General features: G+C 49.2%; 1 protein-coding gene and 1 long non-coding RNA gene across 3 annotated transcripts in view; one reads left to right on the forward strand and one right to left on the reverse strand.

The window, feature by feature from the left end:
* Positions 1-26466, reverse strand: part of LOC127593704 (uncharacterized) — a 191533-nt gene that overhangs the window by 19410 nt on the left and 145657 nt on the right. The gene's annotated exons all lie outside the window — the stretch shown is intronic.
* tmem168a (transmembrane protein 168a) lies at positions 9229-19329 on the forward strand. Of its 2 annotated transcripts, none has more exons than XM_052055277.1 (6): positions 9229-9290; positions 9755-10678; positions 10959-11234; positions 11774-11916; positions 16818-17095; positions 18390-19329. In XM_052055277.1, exons 2-6 carry the CDS (start codon positions 9842-9844, stop codon positions 18938-18940), a joined length of 2085 nt encoding a protein of 694 aa, XP_051911237.1. In that variant the 5' UTR covers positions 9229-9290; positions 9755-9841; the 3' UTR covers positions 18941-19329. The 2 variants fall into 2 exon arrangements, with proteins under 2 accessions (XP_051911237.1, XP_051911236.1); XM_052055276.1 differs by lacking the exon at positions 9229-9290 and adding an exon at positions 9305-9544.

Here is a 26466-nt window from a genome sequence, read left to right on the forward strand (position 1 = left end):
TCCAATATGGCTCTTCACAGCACTCCATCAGACTTGCAGTGTTGCTCAATTTTCAAACTCCAAAGGCTAAATTCCTCTCGCAAGCTCTCCCTTCATATGCTTCATATGTTTAGTTTTTTTTCCCCCCCAACCTACGAGATCACACTTGCACAGAACAATCTGTTGAGTATCACAGATATGATATTGGCTGAACTGCGTGTGTGGGGTTGAGGTAAAAAAAAAAAAAAAAAAACAAGTAAACAAAATAAGCAGCACGCATGCTGCTTTCACACACGCTGCCCCAAAACACATGTTGACCAGAAACTGTATTTAAAAAAAAAAAAAGTATATATGGTGCCTACAAAATTACAAAAATCACTTTCAGTGAAGAAAGTGCCTGCAAAAAACGTTTTTGAATGTGAATGGCAGGTTTCAGTAAATGTCATCGCCCATTTTTACTCCCGTATGCCCTAATTACAGATCGTGATTGTTTAATAAAAAATAAATTAAAAAAAAAATAATTCTGTGGCAGATACCTGGGAAGCAAATGCGCATGCACCACAACAAGCCGGTGCTAAATTATAGATGGGCATAAAAATGCATGTAACCGACCGCTTTACTCGACAGGGGCTGGTACTTACACACCGAGAGAAATACGCAGGGTGGAGCACTACAAAGGCCCCAATAAAAATAAAAAAAAAACGGAAATAAATACTGGTAAAAAAAAAAAAATTCCCAAGTCAGCTGACATTAGCGACTGACAGGATAAGCGATCAAGAAAATGAATGGCTGGATGGATGCAAGCCTAGCACACATTTTTGGTGGCAGGTGCTCAAGCCCGTAGAAGGGTATCCATTACCCGTATTATTCATTAATTTAAGACGAAAAAAAAAATAAACGGTTGCGTTTTTACACTTAATTAATGACGGGGAAAAAAAATCAATAAATAAAACACGTTTCCGACAACATATTTGCATATTGTGTCGGTGCCCCAGTTTCGCTGACCTATGTGAGTTTGTAGGATTGTCTGGACACCGTGTCGGAAGAGTCACGAGACCAGACACCTGCAATAACCCCGAAAAATATTAATAAACGATGAATCGTTGAGAGCTGCTGAATAAACAACATATTTGACATGAGAAAGCATGAAGGTTACGAGTCCTTGTTAACTTTAATGGAGTTCCTTTGAACGCAGAAGTGGAATCCTAATCAACTTTTGTGCTTTGTGGATGCAAAACTCAATTAAAATAGCGAAATGGCGAAAGCCATTTAAGCCCGATGAAATATTCAGTGTTGATAGAATCCACACTGTATGTTTAGGCAACATTAAATCGGAGAGCGGAGCTTGTCCTTTTAATATATCATGAGTCATGCGTGCTAAGCGTGGTCCCTGCACCCCCCCGTTTGCTTTCCTCATCAGCCTCCACCCACGCCACCAATACCATTTCACACTTACAAAAAAAGCATGAAAGGGGAGGGGGAGGCAAAAAGAGAGATGCGTGGCCTTAAATTAGCCTAGATCGAAAATCACACCCGGCAAACGACTTTTGTGCAGCCGTTATTCTACACCACTTAACTTTCAGATATTTTGTCCTCCTCATAGCGTACCCCCCAGCGGGCTTGCGCACCGCAGTTTTGCAATCCCTCTTCGAACGGAATGACCGCCCCCCTCCCCCTCCCACCCCCACCCTCTTGCAGTATATTCAGCAGAATGTCTGATGAATGATGATACATTGGCTCCATCCTTGGGGGAGGGGGGGTCATGAACAATCATCATATGACAGCTGCCCGCGAGAAAAGTGGATTACACGAGAGGTTTTATCTCCAAGTCTCAATCCCTCCTTTTTGACAAGGCCCCGCCAGTGAGTTTCCCCCTCGGTCTTGTAAAATTTTGCTCCAGCCAGGGGTAGTGACAAGGAGAGACTCGTCGCTGTAAATATCATCATTCACACCTGAAGGTCACCGCTTTGGCACCGTCTCCTCGGAGCACGTCAGGAGGAGAGACACCAGCGCCAAAATACCATTCGCATTTCGTCATTAAGTCTATTATATGCGTCCCAAATGTCAATTTGCATAAATTGTCATGCCCGGTCGAAGGGCGGCGGCCTGTCTTGCGGTGTCTCCCCGAGTTTTCATCCAAAGACAGGAGAGACTTGACAGGAGGTGTGAAGTTTCCACCCATGATTAATTTAGCTCTTCCTGTGGCGGCCGGCACGTCACAAACGTTTGTCGTCCCGATGATGCCTCGGCGAAAAACCGGAAGCAGCAAGCGATGCCAAAACCCATTTGGCGCTCCGCGTACGGCGTTCGGAATTTGTGTTGGAATCACACGACTGAAATTCGATCAGCTTCACAGCGTCTCACCTGAAGGTTTCTCTATCATGCCAGTCAGGGCGGATTGGAGTTGCGGCCAAGCAAAGCCCCCTCGAGTGTATTTTCGCTCTCGGTGATTCTGCCTTTGTCAGGCGAAACCCAGCTTGCAAGCCTCCCACCCCTCAACCAGCGACTCCCATCATTCGCCCGATATTGTTTTCTTTCAAGAAAGTCATAAAAAAAAAAAAAACAACTCAGAGGAGTGCGGCAAAGCCCAGCTCCCCAATACACATGAATAAACCGGGTAGGGATTTGCTTTCCAGACGTGAAAAAATATTCTTCTCCAGACCACAAAACCTCAATGAATATAATCTGTCACTCAGAAATCGGCTCCTTGCTAACAAATAACTGCAGGGAGAACATATGCTTTGCTGGAGTAATGAAAAAAAATATAGACTCTGAGGTTTGGCCACGCATGGCAGAGTCCAGCGCCTTGCATGCACAGGCTCAAACCTATGTTTAATTTCCACTCTTGCGCCGCACCGGCTACCCCATGAATTATTAATGTCCATCGGCGGAGAAAGGCGGCAGTTCATTTTCGAAGCTCTGTATTTTTGTCGGGTGGGAACAAGAAACACGGTGATATAAGATTGTGAGGTTCGGGGACAGCTTAGTGAGGGGGGGGGGGTCACGGGTGATTTTATCGGACCGACCGCCAACCGCTTGGGTTGGCTTCATACCCAGAATACTCAAGTGCGATGTGCTTTTTATCAACCGGATGAACCTACGTTGCACATCACAATGTCACGGTGCCCCAAGCGCTGAAACTGAGAGCAAAGAAACTGTAGTAAGACCTTTCTAGTCAGTTGACGTTGTAACATTAGGTTGGTGTTAGCTGCCTTTCAGCTACTCTCGGTGTTTTTGAAGACACGTGTTTGATAGTATCATCTGCATACAGTTGCCAATTCATCATTTCATCATGTCATTTATGCATATCGGAAACAGTAGTGTACTGAAAATGGATCCCTGTGGCACTCCCAAGTCATTCGGATAGAGATTTGACTTTAGCCGGTTGACCTCGTCTTCCTTCCAGGTAGGAAAACACGACAGAACCGCATGGGACATTTAATTTTCTTTCCCCTGACTCCTTTGTTGCCAAGCACATTTCCCAGAACTCAAATCATGACTATGAAGAATACAGAGCATGCATTTGAGAAATGCTGTGGCGAGGCAACAATGCTCCTGTTCTCATCTCTCTCAAATTCATCACAGGGGGGGGGGCAAAAGAGCCCTCGTGACAAGCGAGTGGGAGTCGCTCATTTGGCACGACTGCAGCGCGTTCTAAAAGAGAGCAAATGTGTTCCTGACCCATATTCTCCGCCTGCATATAGAAAGCAATCGTCCGACCCATCCGCTGTGACGCTGCCTCCCCAGAGCCCGGTGGGAGGTTGCGCTGCTTCACCGCTGTGACATGAGCAGCCACACTGGGAAGTTTGATTCATGGTTAAAGCGTCGCAAAGGAAACACTTTCCTGAATTCTTTGATTGGTTTCCATTGACTTCGGTTGAAAAATCTCGTGCTAGCGGCCTCGTTTTTAGCCCATCGTTAGTGTCGAGAACAACACTTGACATCGCTCGACAGCACAATCCATGCATCCGTTGTATTCCGCTTTCAAAAGCTCTCCACCAAAAACAAGCTTATCGGAGTCAACAGGCTGTGTGTATGCGTGAGACACGTCACTTTTGTCTCCAAGCAGATGTTGCGCTCCTTTCCGTGATCACGCGTGTTGCCGGAACAAAACGGCCGACGCACGCTACACGGCTGCGCCGTCTGTTTAGCACAAGATATGCGCGCTTCGTTCGAGTGGCAGGAGAGGATTGGCCTTCAGTGAATCAAACGAGGCATTGCGGCCCACGCCGCTCCCACGTGAGACATTCAGTCGGAGGAATTTAAGTGACTTTTCTTGCATATATTTATTTCGGCGTATATTCCGAGCGATTCGAGCCTCGACATACGACCGCTGTGTCACCTTCAGTCTCGGAACCATCTCATTTCGATATACCCCAAGAAAGAGCATGGTTGAACAGTCACGGACAGCTCTTTACTGGCAAGTGGGACAGAGGAGGGGTAGAAAAAGCACTTTTTCTACCCCTTCTATCTGGGGGGGTGAGTCATGACAAGAGTACATTACAGATAGAAATGTCATTACCAAACGCATCAGGAGGAACCCGAAGCTGGATGGCGAGGACAGAGGGGAAAAATGTCTTTTAGATGCAATGGCGGTCTTCTGACATTGATGATAAACGAGCGTTTGAGTTTTTAGACTAATATCAAAATGACTCGCCTGGACTTGCTTGAAAGGTTATTTGAAAAAGTGTCCTAGAACGTCGAGTCGACAAATTTACTTGTAATTTTTGTTTGCCCATTGATTAATTTTTTATTTTGCAGAGCGAAATGACATGGCAATAGGGTAAATCAATCTCGTCGCTAAAGTCCCGAACAAAAGAGCCAGGAAAACCCAATTAAAAGGGATGATGACGGCTTTGATTTATCTTCTCGCTGGCACCGTGTCAAGTCGTTTCTTCTTGCCCATTGCTCTTCGACTGAGACATTCTTCACAAGAGCATGAGTGCAACGTTGCTTGCAACAAATGCGTCCAATGCCCTCATCGTTGAGATGAACAGATGGCTTACAACGGAGCCCTGCGGGACTCTGCATGGACTCTGCAAAATACCGTTACATGAAAGAAATACAAAGAAATACCTTCAAAACTTCTCAAGTCATATACTGGAGCATCCTCAGCACCATCTAATATTTCATTCATTCATTCATTCATCTTCTGAGCCGCTTGATCCTCACTAGGGTCGCGGGGGGTGCTGGAGCCTATCCCAGCTGTCTCCGGGCAGTAGGCGGGGGACACCCTGAATCGGTTGCCAGCCAATCACAGGGCACACATAGACGAACAACCAACCGCACTCACACTCACACCTAGGGACAATTTAGAGCGTCCAATCAGCCTACCATGCATGTTTTTGGAATATGGGAGGAAACCGGAGCACCCGGAGAAAACCCACGCAGGCCCGGGGAGAACATGCAAACTCCACACAGGGAGGCCGGAGCTGGAATCGAACCCGGTACCTCTGCACTGTGAAGCCGACGTGCTAACCACTTGACTACCGGGCCGCCCCCATCTAATAATTCCTCAGTGAAATAATATCGAAGCCAATGTATTGCAAAAGACACTCAATGCGCTAAATCGGGCGTTTCGCCTCGAATGTCTGCACTTTTATCTGAGCTCTAACGATGCATGAAAGTGCTGACTGAACTCCCCTACCTTGACTTTGCGTGAGTACACCGCATGCGGCGCACTAAGGATGAAGAAGAGTTAAGAAGAAGATTTGCAGGTGCAAGTGGGAGATGAAGCGACAACGAAAAAGAGGAGCGATCGGCGTGTTGCAAGACTGTGACGGTCACAGCGAGAAGAACTCAAAACGGTGAATCATCGGTCGGCGCGCACATTAAATCTGCCCAAGTGGTGGCAGGCACAGCCGCGGACGGCTAAATTGTCGGCACATTCCGAGAGGCGGCCTGCGTCTCTATCGTTTGGATCATTTTTATCGTCGTTTGTTCAGCCAATACACGATGTTCCAGTCGTCTTACTTTGGCTTGGATGCCACCTCCTTCACACCAACGTGGATCCTGCGCCTGTGTGGCCACACTTAGTGAGCCCCAAGACTCCTGATCATGAGTCACCACCTTCGTGTTGAACGGTCAGATGAACAGTGTTTTCCATTGACGGCCGACACGCGCCAAAAAAAAAAAAAAATGTAAAAATGGTTGTACTACAACGACAAGTAACGCACTCCAGAAAAATGGCCGACCTCCAGAGCTGGGCTCCAAGAGCAACAGCAAAAAGTCATCGTTACGGGCTGCTGATAAAGACCCAGTCGGACAAAAAAAACTAATGAGGGCGGCTATTTCCGAACCCAAAGCTAGTTTTTCATTCTGAGCGACCGTCAGATTCATTTCCTCCGCACCCATTTTAATCCCGCACCTGAGAGCTCCCAATTAAAGAGCGTCACGGCACTTCCATGTGTCCTCTCTCTATTATCGATGTCAGACTTAGAGGGGGGTTTTTGGCTCGCCGACAGGGCCAACAGATGCCGATTTGTCAAACCTGAGAAAGCACAGCGAGGATCCATATTTTCCCTGCGCTAGCTCGCGCGTGTATAGCGCAGCAAAACGGAGCGGAGGGAAATCAAGGGGCCAAATCTTTATCTCTCATCCATCTGGCAACGGGAGGCTGAACGCAACCAGGCGGCGCTAGCGCTTTGACAAATTACGGGCCAATTACGAGACGAGCGCGCGGAGGTTCCGGCGGAAATCAAATCGCTCATTTGTGAAACGCGAACAATGGCGTCATCATCATCGGCGCACTTGATCACCGGATGAAGGTCCATTAGGTTGGCGGCGCGTCGTTGCCTTTAAGGAGGCGAACGGCATTTCACGCGGGGGGGGGGGGGGGGGGGGGGCGCAAACAGGGGATGAATTTCCCTCCCGTCAGCACTCTTGAAGTTCCTCACCAAGCAGTCAGTCTGGTTCATAAATTCAAGGTCGTGCAAAAGCTCATCTGGTGAAAAGCGCCGATTGCGCAATCAATCAATATTATGCTTCCCTTGTGAAAAGCACCAGTGCAGATCGAACCAAACGTGGACCAACAATAATACTGTTTGTCCTCCACAGGGTTGACACAGCTTGGACACCCCCCGTGTTTTTGAAACTTTGATTAGCTGAAGGTGAGAAGGAGCCGAAATGGAGCTCCTACTAGGGGGATGAAGGTGATTACGGAACACTTCTCATCTTTCACATTGTTTCTTTCATACGCATTCTCTTGCTTGCAGCATCTCTTTGATTCTCCTCCTGAGAGACAAATACAAGTCAAGAGTCTTATCCTGTGTGTGGGGGGGGGGTTTTCTCACCCCCACTCAAACCGAAAGCATTTTCTCTTTTGATTGTGACTTCATCATCTTTTCTCCTTGTCGCATCCTCTCAGAGTGTGAAGATGAGAGTAGTGATTGGACAAGCCCCTCCAGCCGGGTTGTTGGCGGCATGCGAAGAAGGCCACCGAGGTTCGGCCAATCACCTGACAGACGATACGAGACTCTTTATTTTATTCATTCATCTTGCGTACCGCTTGATCCTCACTAGGGTCACGGGGGGGTGCTGGAGCCTATCCCAGCTGTCTTCGGGCAGTAGGCGGGGGACACCCTGAATCGGTTGCCAGCCAATCACAGGGCACACAGAGACGAACAACCATCCACGCTCACACTCACACCTAGGGACAATTTAGAGCGTCCAATCAGCCTACCATGCAAATTTTTGGAATGTGGGAGGAAACCGGAGCACCCGGAGAAAACCCACGCAGGCCCTCCCAGCTGTCTTCGGGCAGTAGGCGGGGGACACCCTGAATCGGTTGCCAGCCAATCACAGGGCACACAGAGACCAACAACCATCCACGCTCACACTCACACCTAGGGACAATTTAGAGCGTCCAATCAGCCTACCATGCATATTTTTGGAATGTGGGAGGAAACCGGAGCACCCGGAGAAAACCCACGCAGGCCCGGGGAGAACATGCAAACTCCACACAGGGAGGCCGGAGCTGGAATCGAACCCGGTACCTCTGCACTGTGAAGCCCACGTGCTAACCACTGGACTACCGGGCCGCCCTTCTTTATTTTATTATTATTATTTTTTTTTGCTTTTTGCTTTTTCTATCCGCTGCCCGCAAATGACTGTTTCATGTCTAATTAGTTCTATCTCAACTGATCCAAACTCGACACGGCCATGACAAACGCTGAATGGCTTTACGTCTCGCTTTCGTATCTCCGCGCTGTGATGAATCAAGTCGCCCCAAAACAGCCAAATAAATCCTGATTTTGTATAATGACGCTTGAAAACATCCTTGGAATATTGTGCATCCTCACAGGTGCGCTGGAGCTAAGTCTGACATGAAGGTAGCTTGTGCATAATTCAGGTGAACCTGGCTCCGTTTTCCCACCCCATCCTTGCTTCGCTCTGTCTCTCATGCGCCTTTGCTCCGATGTATCCTCATGCGTCCTCCTCTCAAATCTCTCAAATCTCTCCAACTGAGATCCTTCGGCACTTTCACCTTCAGCGGAAAAGCAACATATCATTTTTACAAGCTCTGATAAGGAACTGAGATGACTCCTTTCCCTTTGGAAGGTGTACGCCTGTCCTCAACACACACAAGCGTACACACACATGCGCGCTACAGAATGATTTCATCACGGCACGGGTTAATTATTCAGAGATGTCACATTACGGGTCTAATTGGATAAATGTGATGACTCCTTCATTGTGTTAGCAATCTTGTTACTCAACCAGATATGAACGGATGATGAATTAGGATGAACAGGAGCCCAGGAGGGCTTTCTCTTTCTTGGGAAATAAAATATATATATATATTGATTTTCACAATCAATGCTGACAATGTGGACTATCAATCTGAAACAGTCCCACTGCTAGGTTACAGCACGACTGGTTTCGAAGGCCACATATCAACACGGCAAGGAAAATAAACCCAGAAGGGCAATGAGGTTTGCAACCTCAATTAGCGGAGCCCAGGTTTCAAAAGCAGCATGAAGAAGTGGCATTTAGCTGTTATGCTGCATTCAAATTCAATATTTTGCCAAAAGAAATTAAGTCAGTCCAAAGTATGAATGCCTTTAAATCCAGGTCAAAAGAAATAGCCCAAAAGAAGATATTATTATTATAGCAATTTATGACGTATGGGAGAGTATAATGTGTGTGTTGAAACAAGATGTTAATGGGTATGTTTTCCACTACTTTTGAAAAATATAATGTTGGTCCAATCGGTAGCAACGAAAAGCGAAGCTCGTGACGTTTGACCCTCGCGCTTTGCTGTACTTTAGAATCCGGAAGTAGAGCTGCTTTCACTTACTCCCCAGCAACATGTAAGTTTCGTTTTTACTACAAACATTCGATAAAAAAAATACCTCTAATACTTTCAGCGGTTTACTCCGTCATGTGTTCTAACGCGTCTTCTCCCTCTGTGTACATAAAACGGCAGTGAGGGACTGAGCTCACGGTTCTCGACAAATCATCGCGTATGCTAATGTTAGCATTCGGCTTCCCTTCAGGACTGCCACATCGCCAGAAAAACTGTCCGCAGCACGCTGGCGAGCTAAATATCCCGCTCTTCCAATACGTATGTTTTTTCATAATGGGACACGCTTATATATGCTTGTCACGTTGTGTTAGCATGTCGCAGCACATTGTTTGCTCTAAATGGTTGTGTTATGAAAATTAAGTTCACTTAAAATGCGCATGACGTTAAAAACTAATTATATATAATTGGATATATATATATTTATGTATGGATATATGTTTGTAACTGGTGTTTTTGATGTGTTTTCAGGGGTTGATTTCTGACCTAATTTTATGACACAGAAGGTTGGTCGGATCTTCAAACCATTAGCTGCGTTTGGATCAGGTTTTGTTAGCTATGGCTGGAGACGAAGAAGAAGAAGAGGCACTGACCGTCAAGGGGCCCAAGGAGGTGGACATGATCACATCGGTGCGTTGCCTCGGTTACCTGTCAAGCCTCAACCTCCTGGTGGCGGTGTGCGTGGGTATGTACTTGCGCTGGGAGGTGACAAGCGAGCCGATGATCCTGGTCATCTTCATCCTTGGTCTTTTCGTCCTCGGCATCGCGAGCATCCTCCACTACTACTTTGGCATGGAGCAAGCCAGCCTGAGCCTTTTCCATCTGTGGTTTGGCTTCCTGCTGGGTCTCCTGTGCTTCCTCAACAGTCCCTCCTTGGATTCCAACGTCAAGGAAGTGGTTGCCAACTATCTCCTCTTGGCCAGCGTGGCCATGAAGGTGGTATGGGCCGCCACGGAGCGAATGTGCCGCTCGACCCGTTACGAACCCATCTTGTTGAAGTCCACCGAGTTCCTGGAGCTGCTCGGCTTTGCCATCGCCAGCACCACTATGCTTCTCAACAAGTCACTTGCCATTGTGGGCCTCGTGGTGGCTCTGGGCGCTCTCATCGTGGACTTGAGAATGAAGTCCCTCCTGGCTTTGCCCAACCTGGTCATCTTCGCCCTGGTCACCTCGCTGGTGTTTTTCCAAGCCTTGGGCATCGCCGCCAACCCCTTCGCTTTAGGGTGCTACTTGGGGCGGCTGCTGTGCGAGCCCGTCTTGGACGTGTACTTCAGCGCCCTGGGCGCCACCGAGCGCTGGATGCCCGTGCTAACTTTGGCGAACATGTGGAGGCGCCTGTCCCTCCTGCCGTTGAGCCTGCTGGAGCTGACCTTCATCGTCCTCGCTGCTTTTAAGGTACCACCAAGGGGTGCAGGAGTGAATCTTTAGCCCAAATTAGGCTCTGGACATTTCAACAAATTTAAATTTACATCACAGCTTAGTAGAATACAATTTTTGATGGGGGGTTTTTTGGTATGTTTTTGTTATATCGTGTCAGCGCTTAAAACGTGCAGTTTACATCTCATTGTTTCATGAAACCAGATTGAAATGATAAAGCCACCGATTTTTGTCATTTAAAAAAAACCCCAAACAAACAGGCATAGCTAGTCCATTGACTGATATTTTTCTCACACAGCTCGGCCACTTGGAACTGTGGTACTTGGTGATCCCAGGCTTCTGCCTGTTTGGCCTCTTCTGGTCCATCTGCCACGTGATCCTCCTCATCACGGTGTGGGGCTTCCACAGCAAGCTGAGCGAGTGCCAGAGAGCCTGGCGAGCGCAGCGCTCGGACAGCCGCAGCTTGGAGCAGGTCATGGCCTCCAGGGGCATCCGACACTTTTGCCTCATTTCCGAGCGGCTGGTGTTCTTCAGCTTGCTGTCCACGGTCATTCTGGGTGCGGTATCCTGGCAGGTAGGAGGCTTGGGGGAAAACAGCAACTTTTAGAGCCGATGTTTGCGTTGGCATTGATAACTGAACAAAAATATCGGATTAAGGAAATAAATACCACGCAAGTGAAAATGAATAATTTACCGCGTCGCGGTGCTCGGGAATCACCGGTGATGGAGTGTTTTTGCCGCTTCCACTTGTAGGAATTGATTCTCATTCTCGGAAACGGCGGCGGGCATGTGGTGAAACCAACACGTCTGCTTGAGAATGCTAAATGGGACTGCGTGCCAGTGCCTCATGAAATTGATTTTACTTTTAAGTTTAACAAGCCCAAAAGTTTCTGTTTGTCTTTACTTCATCATTTTCATTCTGAAAGTTCTTCTTTCGTTTCCTCATCTTAAGACGTTGGGTCTCTTCGGGCGTGATCCCGCAGTCGGTCCCGTGTCGCGTTCACATTCTCGCAGGCTGTCACCACCAATGAAGCGGCCATGTTTGCTTCTGCACAAAGCCCAAGTGGCACATGGAAGGAAGTGACTTTGCTGCGCTCTCTTCTCTTGGTGCAGCCGGCCAACGGTTTCTTCCTCGGCGCGCTGCTGATCGTGCTCCCTCTGGAGTCGTTGGCCCACGGGCTGTTCCATGAGCTGGGCGGCCGTCTCGGGGGAACCTGCGTCGGCTACGCTTTGGTCGTCCCCACAACCTACTGCAGGTAGGATTTTTGTATTTGTGTGCACTGGTGGCATTTCTTCGCAAAAGATCTGCGATCCCGAGGCTCAAAGGTGCGGATCAAACCGTCGCCAATTCCTAGTGGGTCGCAGTGAAGTCCGTAAGGGAGCCTCCACGCCGAATTGACGGGACTTTCCATCACTGGAGAGTTGACGCGAAGTGGTAATGACCTTCGGGTCAGCAAAATCCCGCGGGTCCGCGTCCGGCGGTATACAAATCCACCGCAGTCCTGGCGTTAGGCGGCGGACCGGATCCCCAAGCCGACCATCCCCATGGGTTATGAAGGAATGCCCACCCTTCAAAATAAAACACCGGGCCCGGCGCGCCCACGGACCAACCTCGGGTGCTGCAGACCCTCTGGACCACCACCGTCGGCCACCGCGCTGCCGTGGACCCTGGCCACGGGGTCTCTCACCCTCTGCAGTTATTTGCCAGAGGAGTTCATCTACTGTCAGGACCCTGTGGATCATGCTGGAAATCAAAGCGCCTTTCTGGAAATGGGTCATGGGTGTGTAGTGCGCTTTTTGGCCACGACATTCGTCAAAGGAGCAGTATCTGTGCTTGGTGGTTGCGCCTTCTCGGCAGCATGCCTGTTCCAGCACAGATTTTGATTGGGAGGAATGTCGGCGCCATTGACTGTCGGTGCTCGACAGACCTGGGGCGCTTGTGTTTTTTTGCGCCGGTAATGGGCAGCATTTTTCACAACCCCGATTTGTTCAGTGGCTATGTCAGCGCTGTTGGACAGTTGCCGTTGGTGCGGCTGGATGGATGGCCGCTGAAGTTGAGGATGAGGAGAGAGGAGCGTTGGCGAAGAGCGCCGATACGTACTTGGAACCGCTAGTCGCCGCTTGGAATTGAAATGGATTTCCATGGGACAGGAGAAGTGAACCAATCTCTTTTTTCGTCAATGGATGCTACAGCTTCTTGTTGACTTTGAAACTTAGCTTGTAGCCGACGTGTGCACATTTTGAGCATGACGTCTCTGATCCACTGGTTAAAGGACACTTTGATTCTCTCCTCTTTCATCTCAAACTGCTTCAAACAACAAAGCGTGTGACGGAAAAGTGGTTAGGACTGCACGACTGTCCGTGTTTTATGTTATGTGTTGTGTTTATTATTTTACTTTGTTAACTGTTTTGTAAAGCGCTTTGTTACAGCTGCCGCTGTTGTGAAAGCGCTATATAAATCAGCATGTATTGTATTGTATTGTATTGTATTGATCCTCCACGTCAACCCCCGGGATAAGCTCTTGGTTCTGGGGGATTTCAACGCGCGGGTGGGCCGGGACCATCAGCTTTGGGGAGGGATTCTGGGGAAGGAAGGCGTTGGCAACTGCAACGAAAATGGAGAACTACTCCTTGGTCTCTGAGCAGAGACGAAGATGGTAATAACCAACACACTGTTTCGGATGGCCAACAAGCACAAGACCACCTGGCAACATCCAAGATCCGGCCACTGGCACCTGATCGATTACGTCCTTACCCGCATCTGCGAACGGGCGGACTTCATAGTCGTGAGGGCAATCCGCTCCATGGATGACGGATGGTCCGATCACAGGCTGGTAGCCTCAAGACTTAGGCTGAAGATCGCGCCTGCGAAAAGAAGGAAGAAGATCCCCAAGAGGATACGTTTCAATGTTGGGCTGCTGAGGAATCCCGAAGTCCTCGAACAGTACCAGACGTTCCTCGCGGACAAACTGGACACTCAACCGTGGACCCTTCCTGCCACTGTCCACTCAGACTGGGAGCACTTGAAAACTGCGCTCACAAAATCCCCAGAAGAGGTCCTCGGTATCCAGAAGAGGAGAAATCCCGATTGGTTTGCCGAAAATCTGGAAGAAATTGAGCCACTGATTTCAAGAAAGAGAGAGGCACGCATTGCCTGGCAGAACTGTGTTTCCTCCAAGAGACTTGAAGAAGTCTACCGGGCGGCCAAGAGTGAAGCACAGAGAGAGATCCGGAGGATCCAAAATCAATGGTGGGTCAACTTTGCCCACCAAATGCAGAGTTTCGCTGACCGTCACGATACCAGATCCTTCTTCGAAGCAACGAGGAAGATCATCGGTCCGGCTCACAGTCCTCCAATGGCTGTGAAGGCAAAGGACGGAACAATCCTGCAGGAAAAGGAGGATACTCACCAGCGATGGAAGGAGCATTTCATGGAGCTCCTGAACCGTCCGATATGCGCAGCAGACGGCTTCCTCGATCCTGTCCCCCAGGTCCCCGTGCAACACTGGATGACGGAGCTGCCGACTCTCCGGGAGATCTCCGGAGCCCTGAGGAGGATGAAGAAGAACAAAGCTGCTGGAGTTGACGACATCCCCGTAGAACTTTTACAAGCTGGCGGAACACATCTCCTCACCCGCCTCCACACCTTCATCCTTCAATGCTGGGTCGAGGAGACAGTGCCTGGAGAACTGAAGGACTCTGTCATCGTCACGATATTCAAGAAGGGCGACAAACTCGACTGTGGAAACTATCGTGGAATTTCCCTGCTGTCAACTGCTGGAAAACTCATCTGTCGTATACTGGCCGACCGACTCACCTGTCTCGCTGAGCGGGTTCTTCCGGAGTCCCAGGCAGGCTTCCGTCCAGGCAGGGGAACCACGTACATGGTGTTCTGCGCCAGGCAGCTCCTGGAGAAGTGCCGGGAGCAGCGGAGGGAGTTCCACGCCATCTTTTATGATCTGGCCAAAGCGTTTGATTCTGTGCCCCGAACAGCACTCTGGAAAGTGCTGGAACGTCAAGGCTGCCCCCCCCAATTCATATCCCTCATCCGGATGTTTCACGACGGCATGAAGGGTTGCGTCCTGACTCAGGGCGAAATGACTCCCCCATTCCCGGTTCGCACCGGTGTCAAACAGGGCTGCACGGTGGCGCCGACGTTGTTCTGCCTCTACATCGCCGCGCTCATCCACCACGTCACCCCTGTCCAGGAGCACGGAACCAGTCTACGCTACCAAACTGAAGGGTCGGTCTTCAACCTCAGCCGTTTGAGGAGCAAGCGGGGGGACCATGGTCACGATCGTCAGCGAACTCCAGTACGCTGATGACAATGCTGCAGTCTCCAACTCCTCCGGGGGCCTCCAGCTCATCGCGGACGGCTTCGCCGCGGCGTACAGGACCTTTGGCCTCTCCGTCAACACCAAAAAGACAAAGACCCTCCACCTGAACCATCATCCACCCCAAATCACCATAGACGACGAACCCATCGAGCAGGTCTCGGCGTTCCCTTACCTGGGTAGCATTATCCAGCAGGACGCCGGCCTCACGGAGGACCTCACTCACCGTATCCAAGCAGCCCACACAGCCCTTGGACGCCTCGGTCGTCGGGTCTTCAGGAATCACGCCATTTCCACCAACACGAAGATCATGGTGTATAAGTCTGTCGTCCTCCCTACCCTTCTCTATGGCGCCGAATGTTGGACCCTCTATCGGAGCAGCATCAAGAGGCTCGAGAGGTTCCACCAAGGACGACTCCTATCTCTCCTCAACGTTTCCTGGGAGGAGGGATTGATTAATAATGAGATGCTCACCCAGGCTGGCCTCACGAGTATCGAGGCCATGATCACCTTGGCCCAACTGAGGTGGGCCGGCCACGTGCAGCGGATGAGCGACGACCGTCTCCCGAAGCAGCTCCTCTACGCGGAGTTGCTGGAGGGCACCCGTCCCCGCGGTGCCCCAAAAAGATGATTCAAAGACCAGCTAAAGGGTCATCTTCAGCGGTGCCGGATTCCCCCGGCACAGTGGGCTGACCTGGCTGCGGATCGGGTGGCCTGGCGTGGGGCTGTGCGGGGCGGGGTCCGGATCTTCGAGACTCGACGCGTCGCTGCTGCGGAGGACCGGCGAGCACGGAGGAAGGAGAGGGCCCTGCAACCGCCCGGCCCCCCAACCCACTTCTGTCAATCCTGCGGGCGGGGTTTTTGGGGAAGACTGGGCCTCCACAGTCATCAGAGACACAAGCACAAGGAGCCGTCGCCCTGTCCTGGGGGCCGCATTCCTCGATAACGAGGGGCCTTCACCGACCGGTGGCATTTCATCGGCTTTTTGAGAACGTGAACTCTCATCTCAACTCCCCTCTCGGTTAACGCAAAACCAACTGGATGAATAGGCCCATAACGATGCAGAAACATGCCGCTAATGTTCGGCCCCCGGAGGGATCAATCTGGTGCTCCCCGCGCAGCATACTAAGTCGTGCGGCGGTTAGCCATTAGCCGCCGCCACTCCCAACGCCTCCCCTAGTTTGCTCTCAGACGGCCTGCCATTTTTTTTAACAGGCCAGTTAGTTTTGACGATCCCCTCCCCCGCGGGGCCTCGGGCGCGCCGTCATATCGAAGTGATCGACGTGAACAAAGAAGCCAGCGATGCTCACGAATGCGGCGTGCCTCCCCTGCGCGGAACCTTTCCGCGTCGCACTCGGGTCCCGCCGGTGCCGCGTCTCTGTATTCAAGGCTGCACGCGGCCGGGGCCCCTGGGGGGACGACTGGGGGCATGATGAGAATGCAGTGGTGTGTAATAGGCAGTTTGATGGCTGCAGATCGTGTTGCCACAATGACAAGAGCCCCACGGGGAGATTACTGCAATAGGGGTGACAAGGGGAGGCCGATAAAAACCAAAACAAAAAAGATTGCCCCGCATATGAAAAGGAAGGAGGAGGCGGGGTGGGACAAAACAACCCTTGACGAAGCACGGTCAGGGGAGCACAGAATGGATCTGGGAGGGGGGGGGGGGGAATCAATGTACGACACAGCCCACAGGGTGCCACCACATCCCCTTCTCCAGGTGCACCGTAATTGAGGAAACAACCCCCCAATACCGTTCCGCAGACCCCAAGCCACTTCAGTGTTTTTAAGCTATCAACTCCTTTCCCCATTCTGCGGTTCAGCGCCGACGGCCAGCCCACCCTTCTGCCCCCGGAGCAGGCCCAGCAGCTGAACCTGCGCTCCACAGGCATGCTGAACAACGTGCAGCGGCTCTTCTCGCACCACATGATCCAAACGTTCGGTTGCGACTACTCGGCCGGCGGCGTCAGCCTGGAGACGTTGCACGGCAAGCTACGCAACTTCCTGGAGTTGCGGACGGCAGACGGGCCGCGCCACGACACCTACCTGATCTTCTACAGTGGGCACACTCGCAAAGAAAGCGGAGCCTGGGCGCTAGCCGGTAAGCAGTATTTTCAAATCTGACCGTAACTCGCTATAGCACGATTAGGAGAGGGAGTCAGAGTTCATGCTTTACTGTCCTAGGTCTTGGTTTTTGTAAAACAAATTCCCCCCACCAAATTGTGAGAACCAGCCCAGTGAGACTTATGTTTTTTCTCTCTTCATATATATATTTTTTGACTGATGCAAGCTACAGTCCAATAAATACGGTAAATGCGTTTTTTTTTCTTTTAGCGATTTTAATGTGCGCTGATTTTTCCAAGGTCCTCTGCCCTTGTATTTACTCAACACTGTCACAGACACACAAAAAAAGCTTCCCATTTCAGAAATAGCATGAAACATCTTATTTCTCCAGAAAACCAAAACAACATAAACCACTTATCCCCCCCTCCAAAACACACACACATGCGCTCGCACACACAGATTGGCTTCACCCTGCAAGCGGCATTGGCATCACACTGCGCTTTGCATTCTCTCCCTCCTCCGTCAGTCATTCACAGGCTGATTTGTCACAGTCCCGACAAGTGAGCCAAAGGAGTTAAAATTGCTGTGAAGGGCAGGAGCCGAGCAAAGGATTCTGGGAACGTTTTGGACTCTCTTGCTGCGGCACCGGTGACAGCTTGACACATTGCTTTGGGACAAAAATAATGTTCATGAAAGCTTTATGTGGGCATCCGAAATAACACCTGAAGCTCTAATTTACCTGGCACCGCAGAGCGTGCCCTTGGCTCACGCATTTGTGGCAGCTCTGCGACACAGCTCTGCGCTTTTCATCTGTCGTTGCTGGGCGCCGCCTTTCTGTTCAACGCCACCTTTGTGCAATTTACGCGTCCGCTGCGGTTCTACGGACGGCTGGTCAAGTGGAAGTTGACGGGTTTGATCCACGCAGGGACGCTGTGTCCATCACGAGTGTCACACTGAAATGTCCTTGAACCACGAACACCCTGACAGTTCATCCTTGCTTTTTGTAGACGGGGGGGCAGAAAAAGTATTTTGTCATTGCCAATGTAAAATGACATTTTCAATCATGAATGGCCCCTAACAAGCCTAATGCTAACCTATAAAGGAAACCGTCATCATGCTAATGTTCATTCATAGTGGCGGTACTTGAACCCTGAAAGCAATATTCATGGGTATACTTTTTGTATATTCTTTATCCTCTCTGAAAAATAGCGATCGTTACAACATTTTACTGAGTCACTTCCAGTACTACTTCCTTTGTGTCTCCATGATTGCTTTATACCGCGCCCCCGGCAGCACTGGACTTGATTCACTCATCACCGTGTTCTTCATAGGCGGGGAGAGTTTTCATCTTGCCCACCTGTTGGAGTTGTGGAAGGAGAAGAACGCAGGCCACTGCTCACGCCTTATCCTGGTGCTGGACACGGAAAACTCCCTCCCCTGGATCAAAGAGGTACGTAGGGTGGACGGGGTCTACGTGGCGGTGCAAACGGCCGACTCGTCCGCCGCCGGGCCCGACCCGGAGGCGGGCGAGGGCCCCTTACTCGGGGACTTCACATCCGAATGGGTGGAGTTCAACTGCAACCCGAACGGCGACGCGCAGTGGTGCGAGAAGGGACGAGGCGTGGCGGCCGTTTACGGCGTGTCCAAACGCTGGAGCGACTACACGCTGCACCTTCCCACGGGCAGCGATGTGGCCAAGCATTGGAAGACCCACTTTCCCAAGGCAACGTATCCCATGGTGCACCTCTCCAACTGGTGCTGCGGACTCAACCTCTTTTGGTTCTGCAGCGTGTGTCTGCGTTGCTTCAGGAGGTGCAAACTGGCGTGGTTCCCACCTTCCGTTTTGGACACTGGGCAGGGCCTTAAACTGGTGCACTCGTAGGTGTGCTCCGGGGACGTTTGAACTACCGGTACTTAAGCACGTATGTTTGGTTGCGGGCATCATGTAGTCACAATACTCCAAAAAACCTTTGGGTCAAAAATAACCCAAATTGGGTTTCCAAAAAGGGGGCCACCTATGAACTCGGGTAACCTTAAATAGTTCGCGAAGCCGTATCCCAAAAAATTGTTTTATGCGTTCATCACTTTTGGGTCTAATAAATAGCCCAAAACATTGTGTCGGGCCCAATGTGGATTATTTTTGAGCCAACGGTTTTTAGGGAGATTGTCAGACTAAATGTCGTTGAACAAAAGATGGGATTTCAGTCTCTTTTTTTTTTTTTGTATTCATGTAACATTCCAATATTCCCAATGAATATTTTTTGCCCATTGTTTTGCTTTCAGTGCCTTAGAATTCCTCTTTTGCCCTATATTTGGGCTTTTTGTTGGTACAAATACACTTTGGTTCAAATACGGGCCCGTGTTAAGTTACTCCTGGTGAACTCGGGAGTGGCCTCTGATCTGTCTTTTGAAGGATGGGATGTCACCGCTTAGCAGACCCCACCCTCGGTGCTGCAGGTGGGCTCCTTTGCTGTCACTTCCCATCCAAAAAAATGCTGAGATGGGCGTTTTCTTGAAGAAAGAAACGGTTCACGGTACGACATGATTACTGTTAGCAGTTTGAAATAGCACCTGCAATCTTAGTATCGTAGCGAATACAAATCGTATAATTCCCATCCAAGATTCAGGCGGGAACGGGCAGTGTTATTATTTCTATTCTTTTGATTTCAGAAGACCAGATCTCAACTGTATAATATTTAAGTCATTGTAATGTTCATATTTATTGTAATTTCAATGTGGAGTTTGTCCGGAAAGGAATTGCTAATTGATTAAAAGAATCAATTTAAAGCCTGGCAAATCAGAGAGAGTTCCTTCTGAATAATGAAAGAAAAATTACAAATGGGGTCCCCTATGTAGAAGGGAGGGGCCTGCCTCCCCCCCCCCCCCCCCCATTCGATCTCATAGAAGCTGCAGCATCAGCAAAGGGCCGCCCGCCGCCCCATATACAATACGGCCGCGGATACGTCCAACAATCATTCGCCGCAATATTGAGCGTACGCTCCGGATTCATCTCCCAAACTGGATGAAATCATAAAAACTGCCGGTGCCCCTCTTGAGGCCCAATGACGACGTGCTGAGTCAGAGGCGGCCGGTCACATCACGAGCGCGTCCTCCAAGCATGTCAACGCATACACGACTGCACACGTCGTCTGTGGCTAATCACTCGTCAACGCAGCGGCACAGTGATGCAACGCTTCGCTGCCGTTGTTTGAGGAAATCAATGTGCTTCTTTATTTATTTATAAAAAAAATAATAATCTGACAGCCAACATTTCCCCGAAGCCAAAGCGGGGGTGGAGGGCAATTTTATGCCCTATAACGCCATTCTCGCTTGCGAGGTTTTGCTCCAGTAATTTGGCGCATTACCGCCGGTCCATTCATTAAAATTGCAAAGGGCGTATGAACTCGCCGAAGGAAGACTCGGTTGTGTGCTGATAATTGCTTTTTGATGCCTATGAATGAACCTGGAGTGAGCTCGGCGAGATGGCTTTTTGTGTTTTCCTTTTTTTTCCTCTCTCTCTCTCTCTCTCACACACGAGCTAAGCCAAATGGACATAAAGACAAACGCTGAATTTCCTTTTTATTTCCGCGTCTTCTCGGGCCAGAGGGAAGCGATTACTGCCCCGCGCCTGTGTTTTGAGGCCGCGACTGATCCCGGTAGGCTCCGACTATCCTCGACGATGAAATGTCAAAGCTATTACCTTAAATCACAAAGGGAAGGATGCGTCCCCAACGGCGACGTCGCCATCTGAAAAGGCTGCCTTTTGTGATTGATTTGATAGGATGATCCCTTTTCTCAGTTTCGCCTTAGCGGGAAGAACACGGGTTGGAATTAGTGGGGAAAACGGAAAGATGATCTTGTTAATTGGTGCTCGCAAATGGCTTCTTGCAGGTGTCAGTGGAACTCAATGAGTCGTCCCCTAATCAAAGATATTGTAAATACACTTTGGAATGAGGCCGAGAGCAAGGCTGATCGCTTTCAAAGTGTAAATGGGGGAAAAGTAACAAGACATTGCGCGCTGCGGGATGCGAGCGCTTGCTAATTAGCGGCGGTGTCACAGCCGGGTTGAGGCGAGATTCCCGTTGCGTTTTGACAGCGCCGTCCTCTGTTCTTCTCTTGGTGGGTTTTTACACACCTAACCTTTGAACCGCCACGTTGGCGTGACGAGCGCTCTTCGTCCTAGCGTTCCCTCCCCGCACGTCTCCCAAAACGCATCCGGCGCTGCGCGCGACTCGACAGCGAGCGCTACCCGAATTATCCGCAGCCCGTCAGACAGCGAGGCGGTGGCGTCTTCTCAACCGTGAGACTACAAGGCACTCAGGCAGCGAGTAGGAGGGACTTTTACATGTTGACTTCCCCGGAAAACAAGCAAGCTGCAGTATTGAGAGGTTGACTTGACGGGGAATGTGGACTTCATATTCCTCTTTTTGTTTTTGCCGTGTTGTAATTGTGCGGCACTGCCTGTCGGACCCCCGGGGGGGGGGGGGGGGGGGGGTCCATCAGGAGCTTGTTTGATTGCAGCCTTCAAGATGGCTCTCGCTGAGGGAAAAGGCGCAAACGAGGCGGAATTTAGAAGCAATGTAAAGGAAATTGAAAGCACGTGAGAGTGGCTCGGTTGTGATCGCGCTTTAATTGCGTTTTAGTTGCGATATTCCAAATGTGCGTTGGAATGTAAAAAATCGAAAGGCCACATTTGGCCATGCAAAATTGTCAATTATTTGAGTTTTTAATCTTTCCTATTTTTTTGTCATGCGGTGCCTTTCTGTAGCCACGCTACAAATATTGCTGCGCCTTATGCAGCATCTTTTATTTTGAAGAGGCCTTTGCCGGACTGTAATTAATTTGACTGTTTTGGACACTGGTGCACTGCCCATGTCCAAACAGCCCAATCCGTCCTTAAAACACTGATTAATTAACCTCCGAAATTATTTTAAAAATTAATTAATTAGTTAATTAGAATTTGCCGCCCAAATGATCACATTTCCCTTTCGATACCGCTGCAGGCAAAGTGTTAATCGTTTCCCCTCTGCTGATCGTTGACAGTTTCAGCGTCACTTCACTCCATCCCACTTCGCAACAACATGCAGTCGTTTGGCAGAAATTAATTTGGCGGAAATTAAAAACAATAACAGGCTTCAAGCTAACGTAAAACAACAGTAATGATAGTTTGTGCATTTAAAACAACTGCACGGCTTGCTCTAGCTTCATGCTAACATATAACGGGAAACGCCGTCAGCCATTTTTTTTTTTTTATTGTACAACTCTCGCCATTGACGTTAAGATGAGTGCTGCATGCTTGGCTGACATTTTTCATGTCAAAAGTGCGTCCCCGCAGAGGCTGCCGGACATGTCCAGGAGTCGTCGTGGGGTACATTGCCTATTTGTTGCATCAGTGCTTTAGTGGATGCCAGCCCCCGAGGAAGCGTCACACTCAGCACTTTAGGCAATGATTTTCGGCGCTGAACTCCCCCCTCCCCCAACCTCCCCCCCCTTTTTTTTTTACAGTGTCTCTGACAAAGACATGTCGATGACAAGACACACAGACACAAAAAAAATGGTAGGCGTCATAGTTTCTTCAGTCTTACGTGTTTCTCATTCTTTTTGCGCAGTGGTGATTGAGAGCAACCAATCGAATCCTGAATTGTATCTGCCAAACTGCTGCATGTTGTGAGGTACACAAAAGTACTTGAGTCTAAAAAGTAGCTCCCCCCGCCATTTTTTTTGACCATATCACTAGGCTGCTCTATTTGTTCATTAATCCTCCTCTTAAGTACATGTTTTAAGAGGCTCCATAAATTCCCAAGCCCTGACGATTGATTAAGATTCCGTGTATATCCGCGCAAGTGATTAAGTGCTGATGCTTGGGGGGGGGGGGGGGAGTTCTGGCTGCAGGCGCGGGCGCGTGGCCAGCTCTCGTCTACAGTGCGACCACACAAAATCTAATTCGGATGACTTCATCGTTTTTTGCCTCGTGACCTTTCTGCCGTTCTTTTTGCCGCTCCGCACAGTTGCTCCTTCACGACCTTCCCAAAACTGCTCAAATCCCATCGGTGCCCCGCCCCCCCTCCCGCGCCTTTCCCAAGGTTGTTCTTGGGATGAGCCATTGAAGGTTAAGTGGCGCATGCAGAACCAAACTCTGCTGGGTATACGTCCGGCCTGCCCAAACCGTTGATAGTATACCCCCCCGCCACACCCACCCCATACCACTAGCATCCAATATGGCTCTGCTGGAGACTGCCGGCCAAACTCAATTTTATTTTGCAAGATGTGTGCATTTATTAGATTAACGCATATTGATGGCTGTATTGGCAGGCTGCTCTTGAGCATCACACACACGTGCGCGCACACAAGCGGGACTTTATTTCATTTCACTTGAGTTGCCGTCAAAAAGGACATTGGCACTCTACTTGATCAAGGCCTTTTGATTTTGTTTGCTCTTTATTGCCACGAGTGTCCGACCGATGAATGGTCGACCAATTGAATCGAAGAATAGTAGTGCTTTTCACTCTTTCAATGCCAGTCCTTTAAAAAAATAAAAATAATGATTAAAAAAATGAGGACCTGTTCAGTGCCAGCCAGTTTAGTGCATTCTGACTGATCCTTCGAGGCACACACATAGAATTGCTTCTCTAGTTAAAAAAAGAAAAAAAAACCTTTGTGGTGCTCCCCTCCTCCATCCTTCTTCATCTCTCGCCCTTCATGATCCTCTCCCTTGCGTGATGAGGTCGGGCACTCCCAAGGTGTCTGGGAGCAAATCGCCCATGTTTGCTGTCTCTCCATGCGCCGATTTTCAAGGCTTTACACACGTCCCGAGGCGGATGTCCACTTGTTGGAGGTATCCGAGGAGTGATGTGCACGGTTGAAAGCGAGGAGTGCGCGAAGAGCGAGTACTCGAAAGGCACGTCACGTCCCAAATTGGATCGCAAAAACGCAGCGATATTGACCAAATCCAATTTTTTTTTTTAACTAGACGTGCAATGTTGTCATAGAGACTCTTAGAAAAGAAACGCAGTGGTGCGGACCGTCACCGAAGGCCCCCCCCTCCAATGTCTCATGACTTTTTAAAAATTATTCAGTAAAATAAATAAAAGTACCATTTATTAGAATACTTCCTATGTGACATATGCGTGCCACTCATAACTTAGTCCCTCATCAAAATGTCGTTCGTCATTTTTAGCACATTCAGAGCTGTTGCGTCTTCCAGGTTAGCGCTGCACAGTTACCATGGTAACAGCAGCTGGAGATGCCGGGTCAGCAAAGGTTCTTCTTACAGACGACTTTATCCCGGCACATTTCCTCTCATTTTTTTGTGTGTGTTTTGACAAAAAAAGTCGCAATGTCATCATTGCGCAACATTTGAATGTGTTCCGTTGTAGTGACACGAGCTGCTTGTTTGTCTTGAAAGGCTCTGGTGAGTTTCCGCACATATTATCGCTGCCTAATGAGCTGTGAAACGATACACTGGCCTTATTTCCCTGTATGTAGAAACAAGCTGCTGGACATGTTTCATTTCGCATTGTGGTCCGAGTATCTGTCGCATGAATAGTGTCAACTCAAACAGGACTGGTAAAAACAGCAGAGTGTATGTTTTCCACATGCCAAAGACTGTGCTGAAACGGTCTCAGGTGAGCACCATGTTTCTTTTTCCTCCTTAAGGGAGGCATATTATTGGAAAATTGACCCATAGACTGTTCATTGAGATGCCGCAAGTCTTCACAGCTCTTTAGTACGGCACTAATATTAGTCATTCTACACAGAGGATGAAGAATGTATGTCAATGAGTACTGTTCTATTGTATGTTTACATGTGTTGCTGCACCGGCGCACAAAATTTCTCTGTCCATGACAGTTTGCGCCTTGGCGATGAAGTGCCGCTTCCATGAGTGAATTTTTATTTTTATTTTTTTTAGTCTTTACGGTTTGTGGTAGTTTGCTGCAACATCCTATCTACGCCCCCGGTCACCGCAGTAACAAATGCATTGGGGTGAATGAGGGCTCATTTACATAAAATGGGACCACCCCCTCAAAACGGTGTTGTTTCTTTTCAGACATAAACTTATAACGCATTTTTTGGACTATTAATCTCGAGATCTGCTGTGGTCAACTGGAGGCTTTGAAGTGCCATCGTTTGACATATTCATTTTCATTTCATATCATTTTTACATAAGCCCTCTCAAAGCCCCTTAACAGGCGCCATGTTAATGTTATAGCTTCAAGCCCTGGGAAAAGTGCGGTATTTCTTTTTTTGAAAAAGGCATTTAAAATTAATATGTCGATTTTTAAAAGGTCGCTTGTCGGCCGAGAAGTGCTAGATTGAAGGCACAGAGATAAGCGAATCCGGGCCTCAGATAATATAAATCTCTCGCTCAGCTTCTCAGCCTGCGTTGTCATGGCGACATGGCCCGCCAAAAAAGTGAAGCAGATTTGTCAGACTGACTTTGAATCTCTCCTCTTTCAGTTTGCTCACAAATATGGTGACTTTATTAAACCCTTCTTGCTGATGCTCCTAAATGACATCCGAGCATTGGTTTCCCTTTAAAAAAAACATGTAAATATTAGTGCCGTACTGAAGAGCTGCATTTTCAAGCGACAATGCTAACACCTGACCTTTTGATTTTTTTTCTACATTTTGAAGCATGTTTAGGTTGATTTTTGTATTAGCCGCCCAGTTTTCAAATGAGCAAAAGTATCGGCAAAAACACTATTCCACAAATTTGAAGAGAATAACATCAAGATGCGTTGACACGAGCATAGTTTTTGGCACAAATTTTCTTTATTTTTCCTTTACTGATGCACTAACTCTCACGTCATTTTTTTTTTTGGTGCCAATTAAAAAAAAAAAAAAACCCTCCATAGCTGGCATCTAATTGCTGTTTGCCGAGCCGCTTCTTTTCCTTGTTTGCAAAGTGACCGCCGGCACGTGTGTGCGTGCGCAGCCTGCGCCGAGTGACCTTGTTTAATTCAGGGCGTGCATCGCAGCGCTCGGGCTTCGCACGCAGCCGCCAGCTTGCGCCTCGCACTCGCCTGCGCTAACTGGCGAGCGTGCTCACCTTGAGGCCGAGGACATGTTTTGTCTTGTTTGTCTTGGTCAAGTGTGCATGGCGAATAGGCCGCTTAGGAAGTGCATCCGATGATGATAATGTCAATCCCACCGTTTTCCAGTCCACAGTATCAGGACGACTCCTGAGAATCCTCATTCGCGTAGCACACTCGCCTTGTTGTTAATTTACCTCCGAAAGGCGCGATCAAGGGAGTCGGGAGGAGTGTGGCTGTGCCAATTTGAAGCCCGGGCTAATTAAATCGCATCAGCAGCACGTTGCCATAATGAGACGGCGAAAGCGTCTTCGGGAGCTTCCTTTTATGGGAGCAGCCAATCCCGCCGGCGAGTTCTCACGCTGATGAGCCCGCT

This window comes from Hippocampus zosterae, chromosome 21 (assembly GCF_025434085.1).
Source record: "Hippocampus zosterae strain Florida chromosome 21, ASM2543408v3, whole genome shotgun sequence".
Classification (NCBI taxonomy): Eukaryota; Metazoa; Chordata; class Actinopteri; order Syngnathiformes; family Syngnathidae; genus Hippocampus; species Hippocampus zosterae.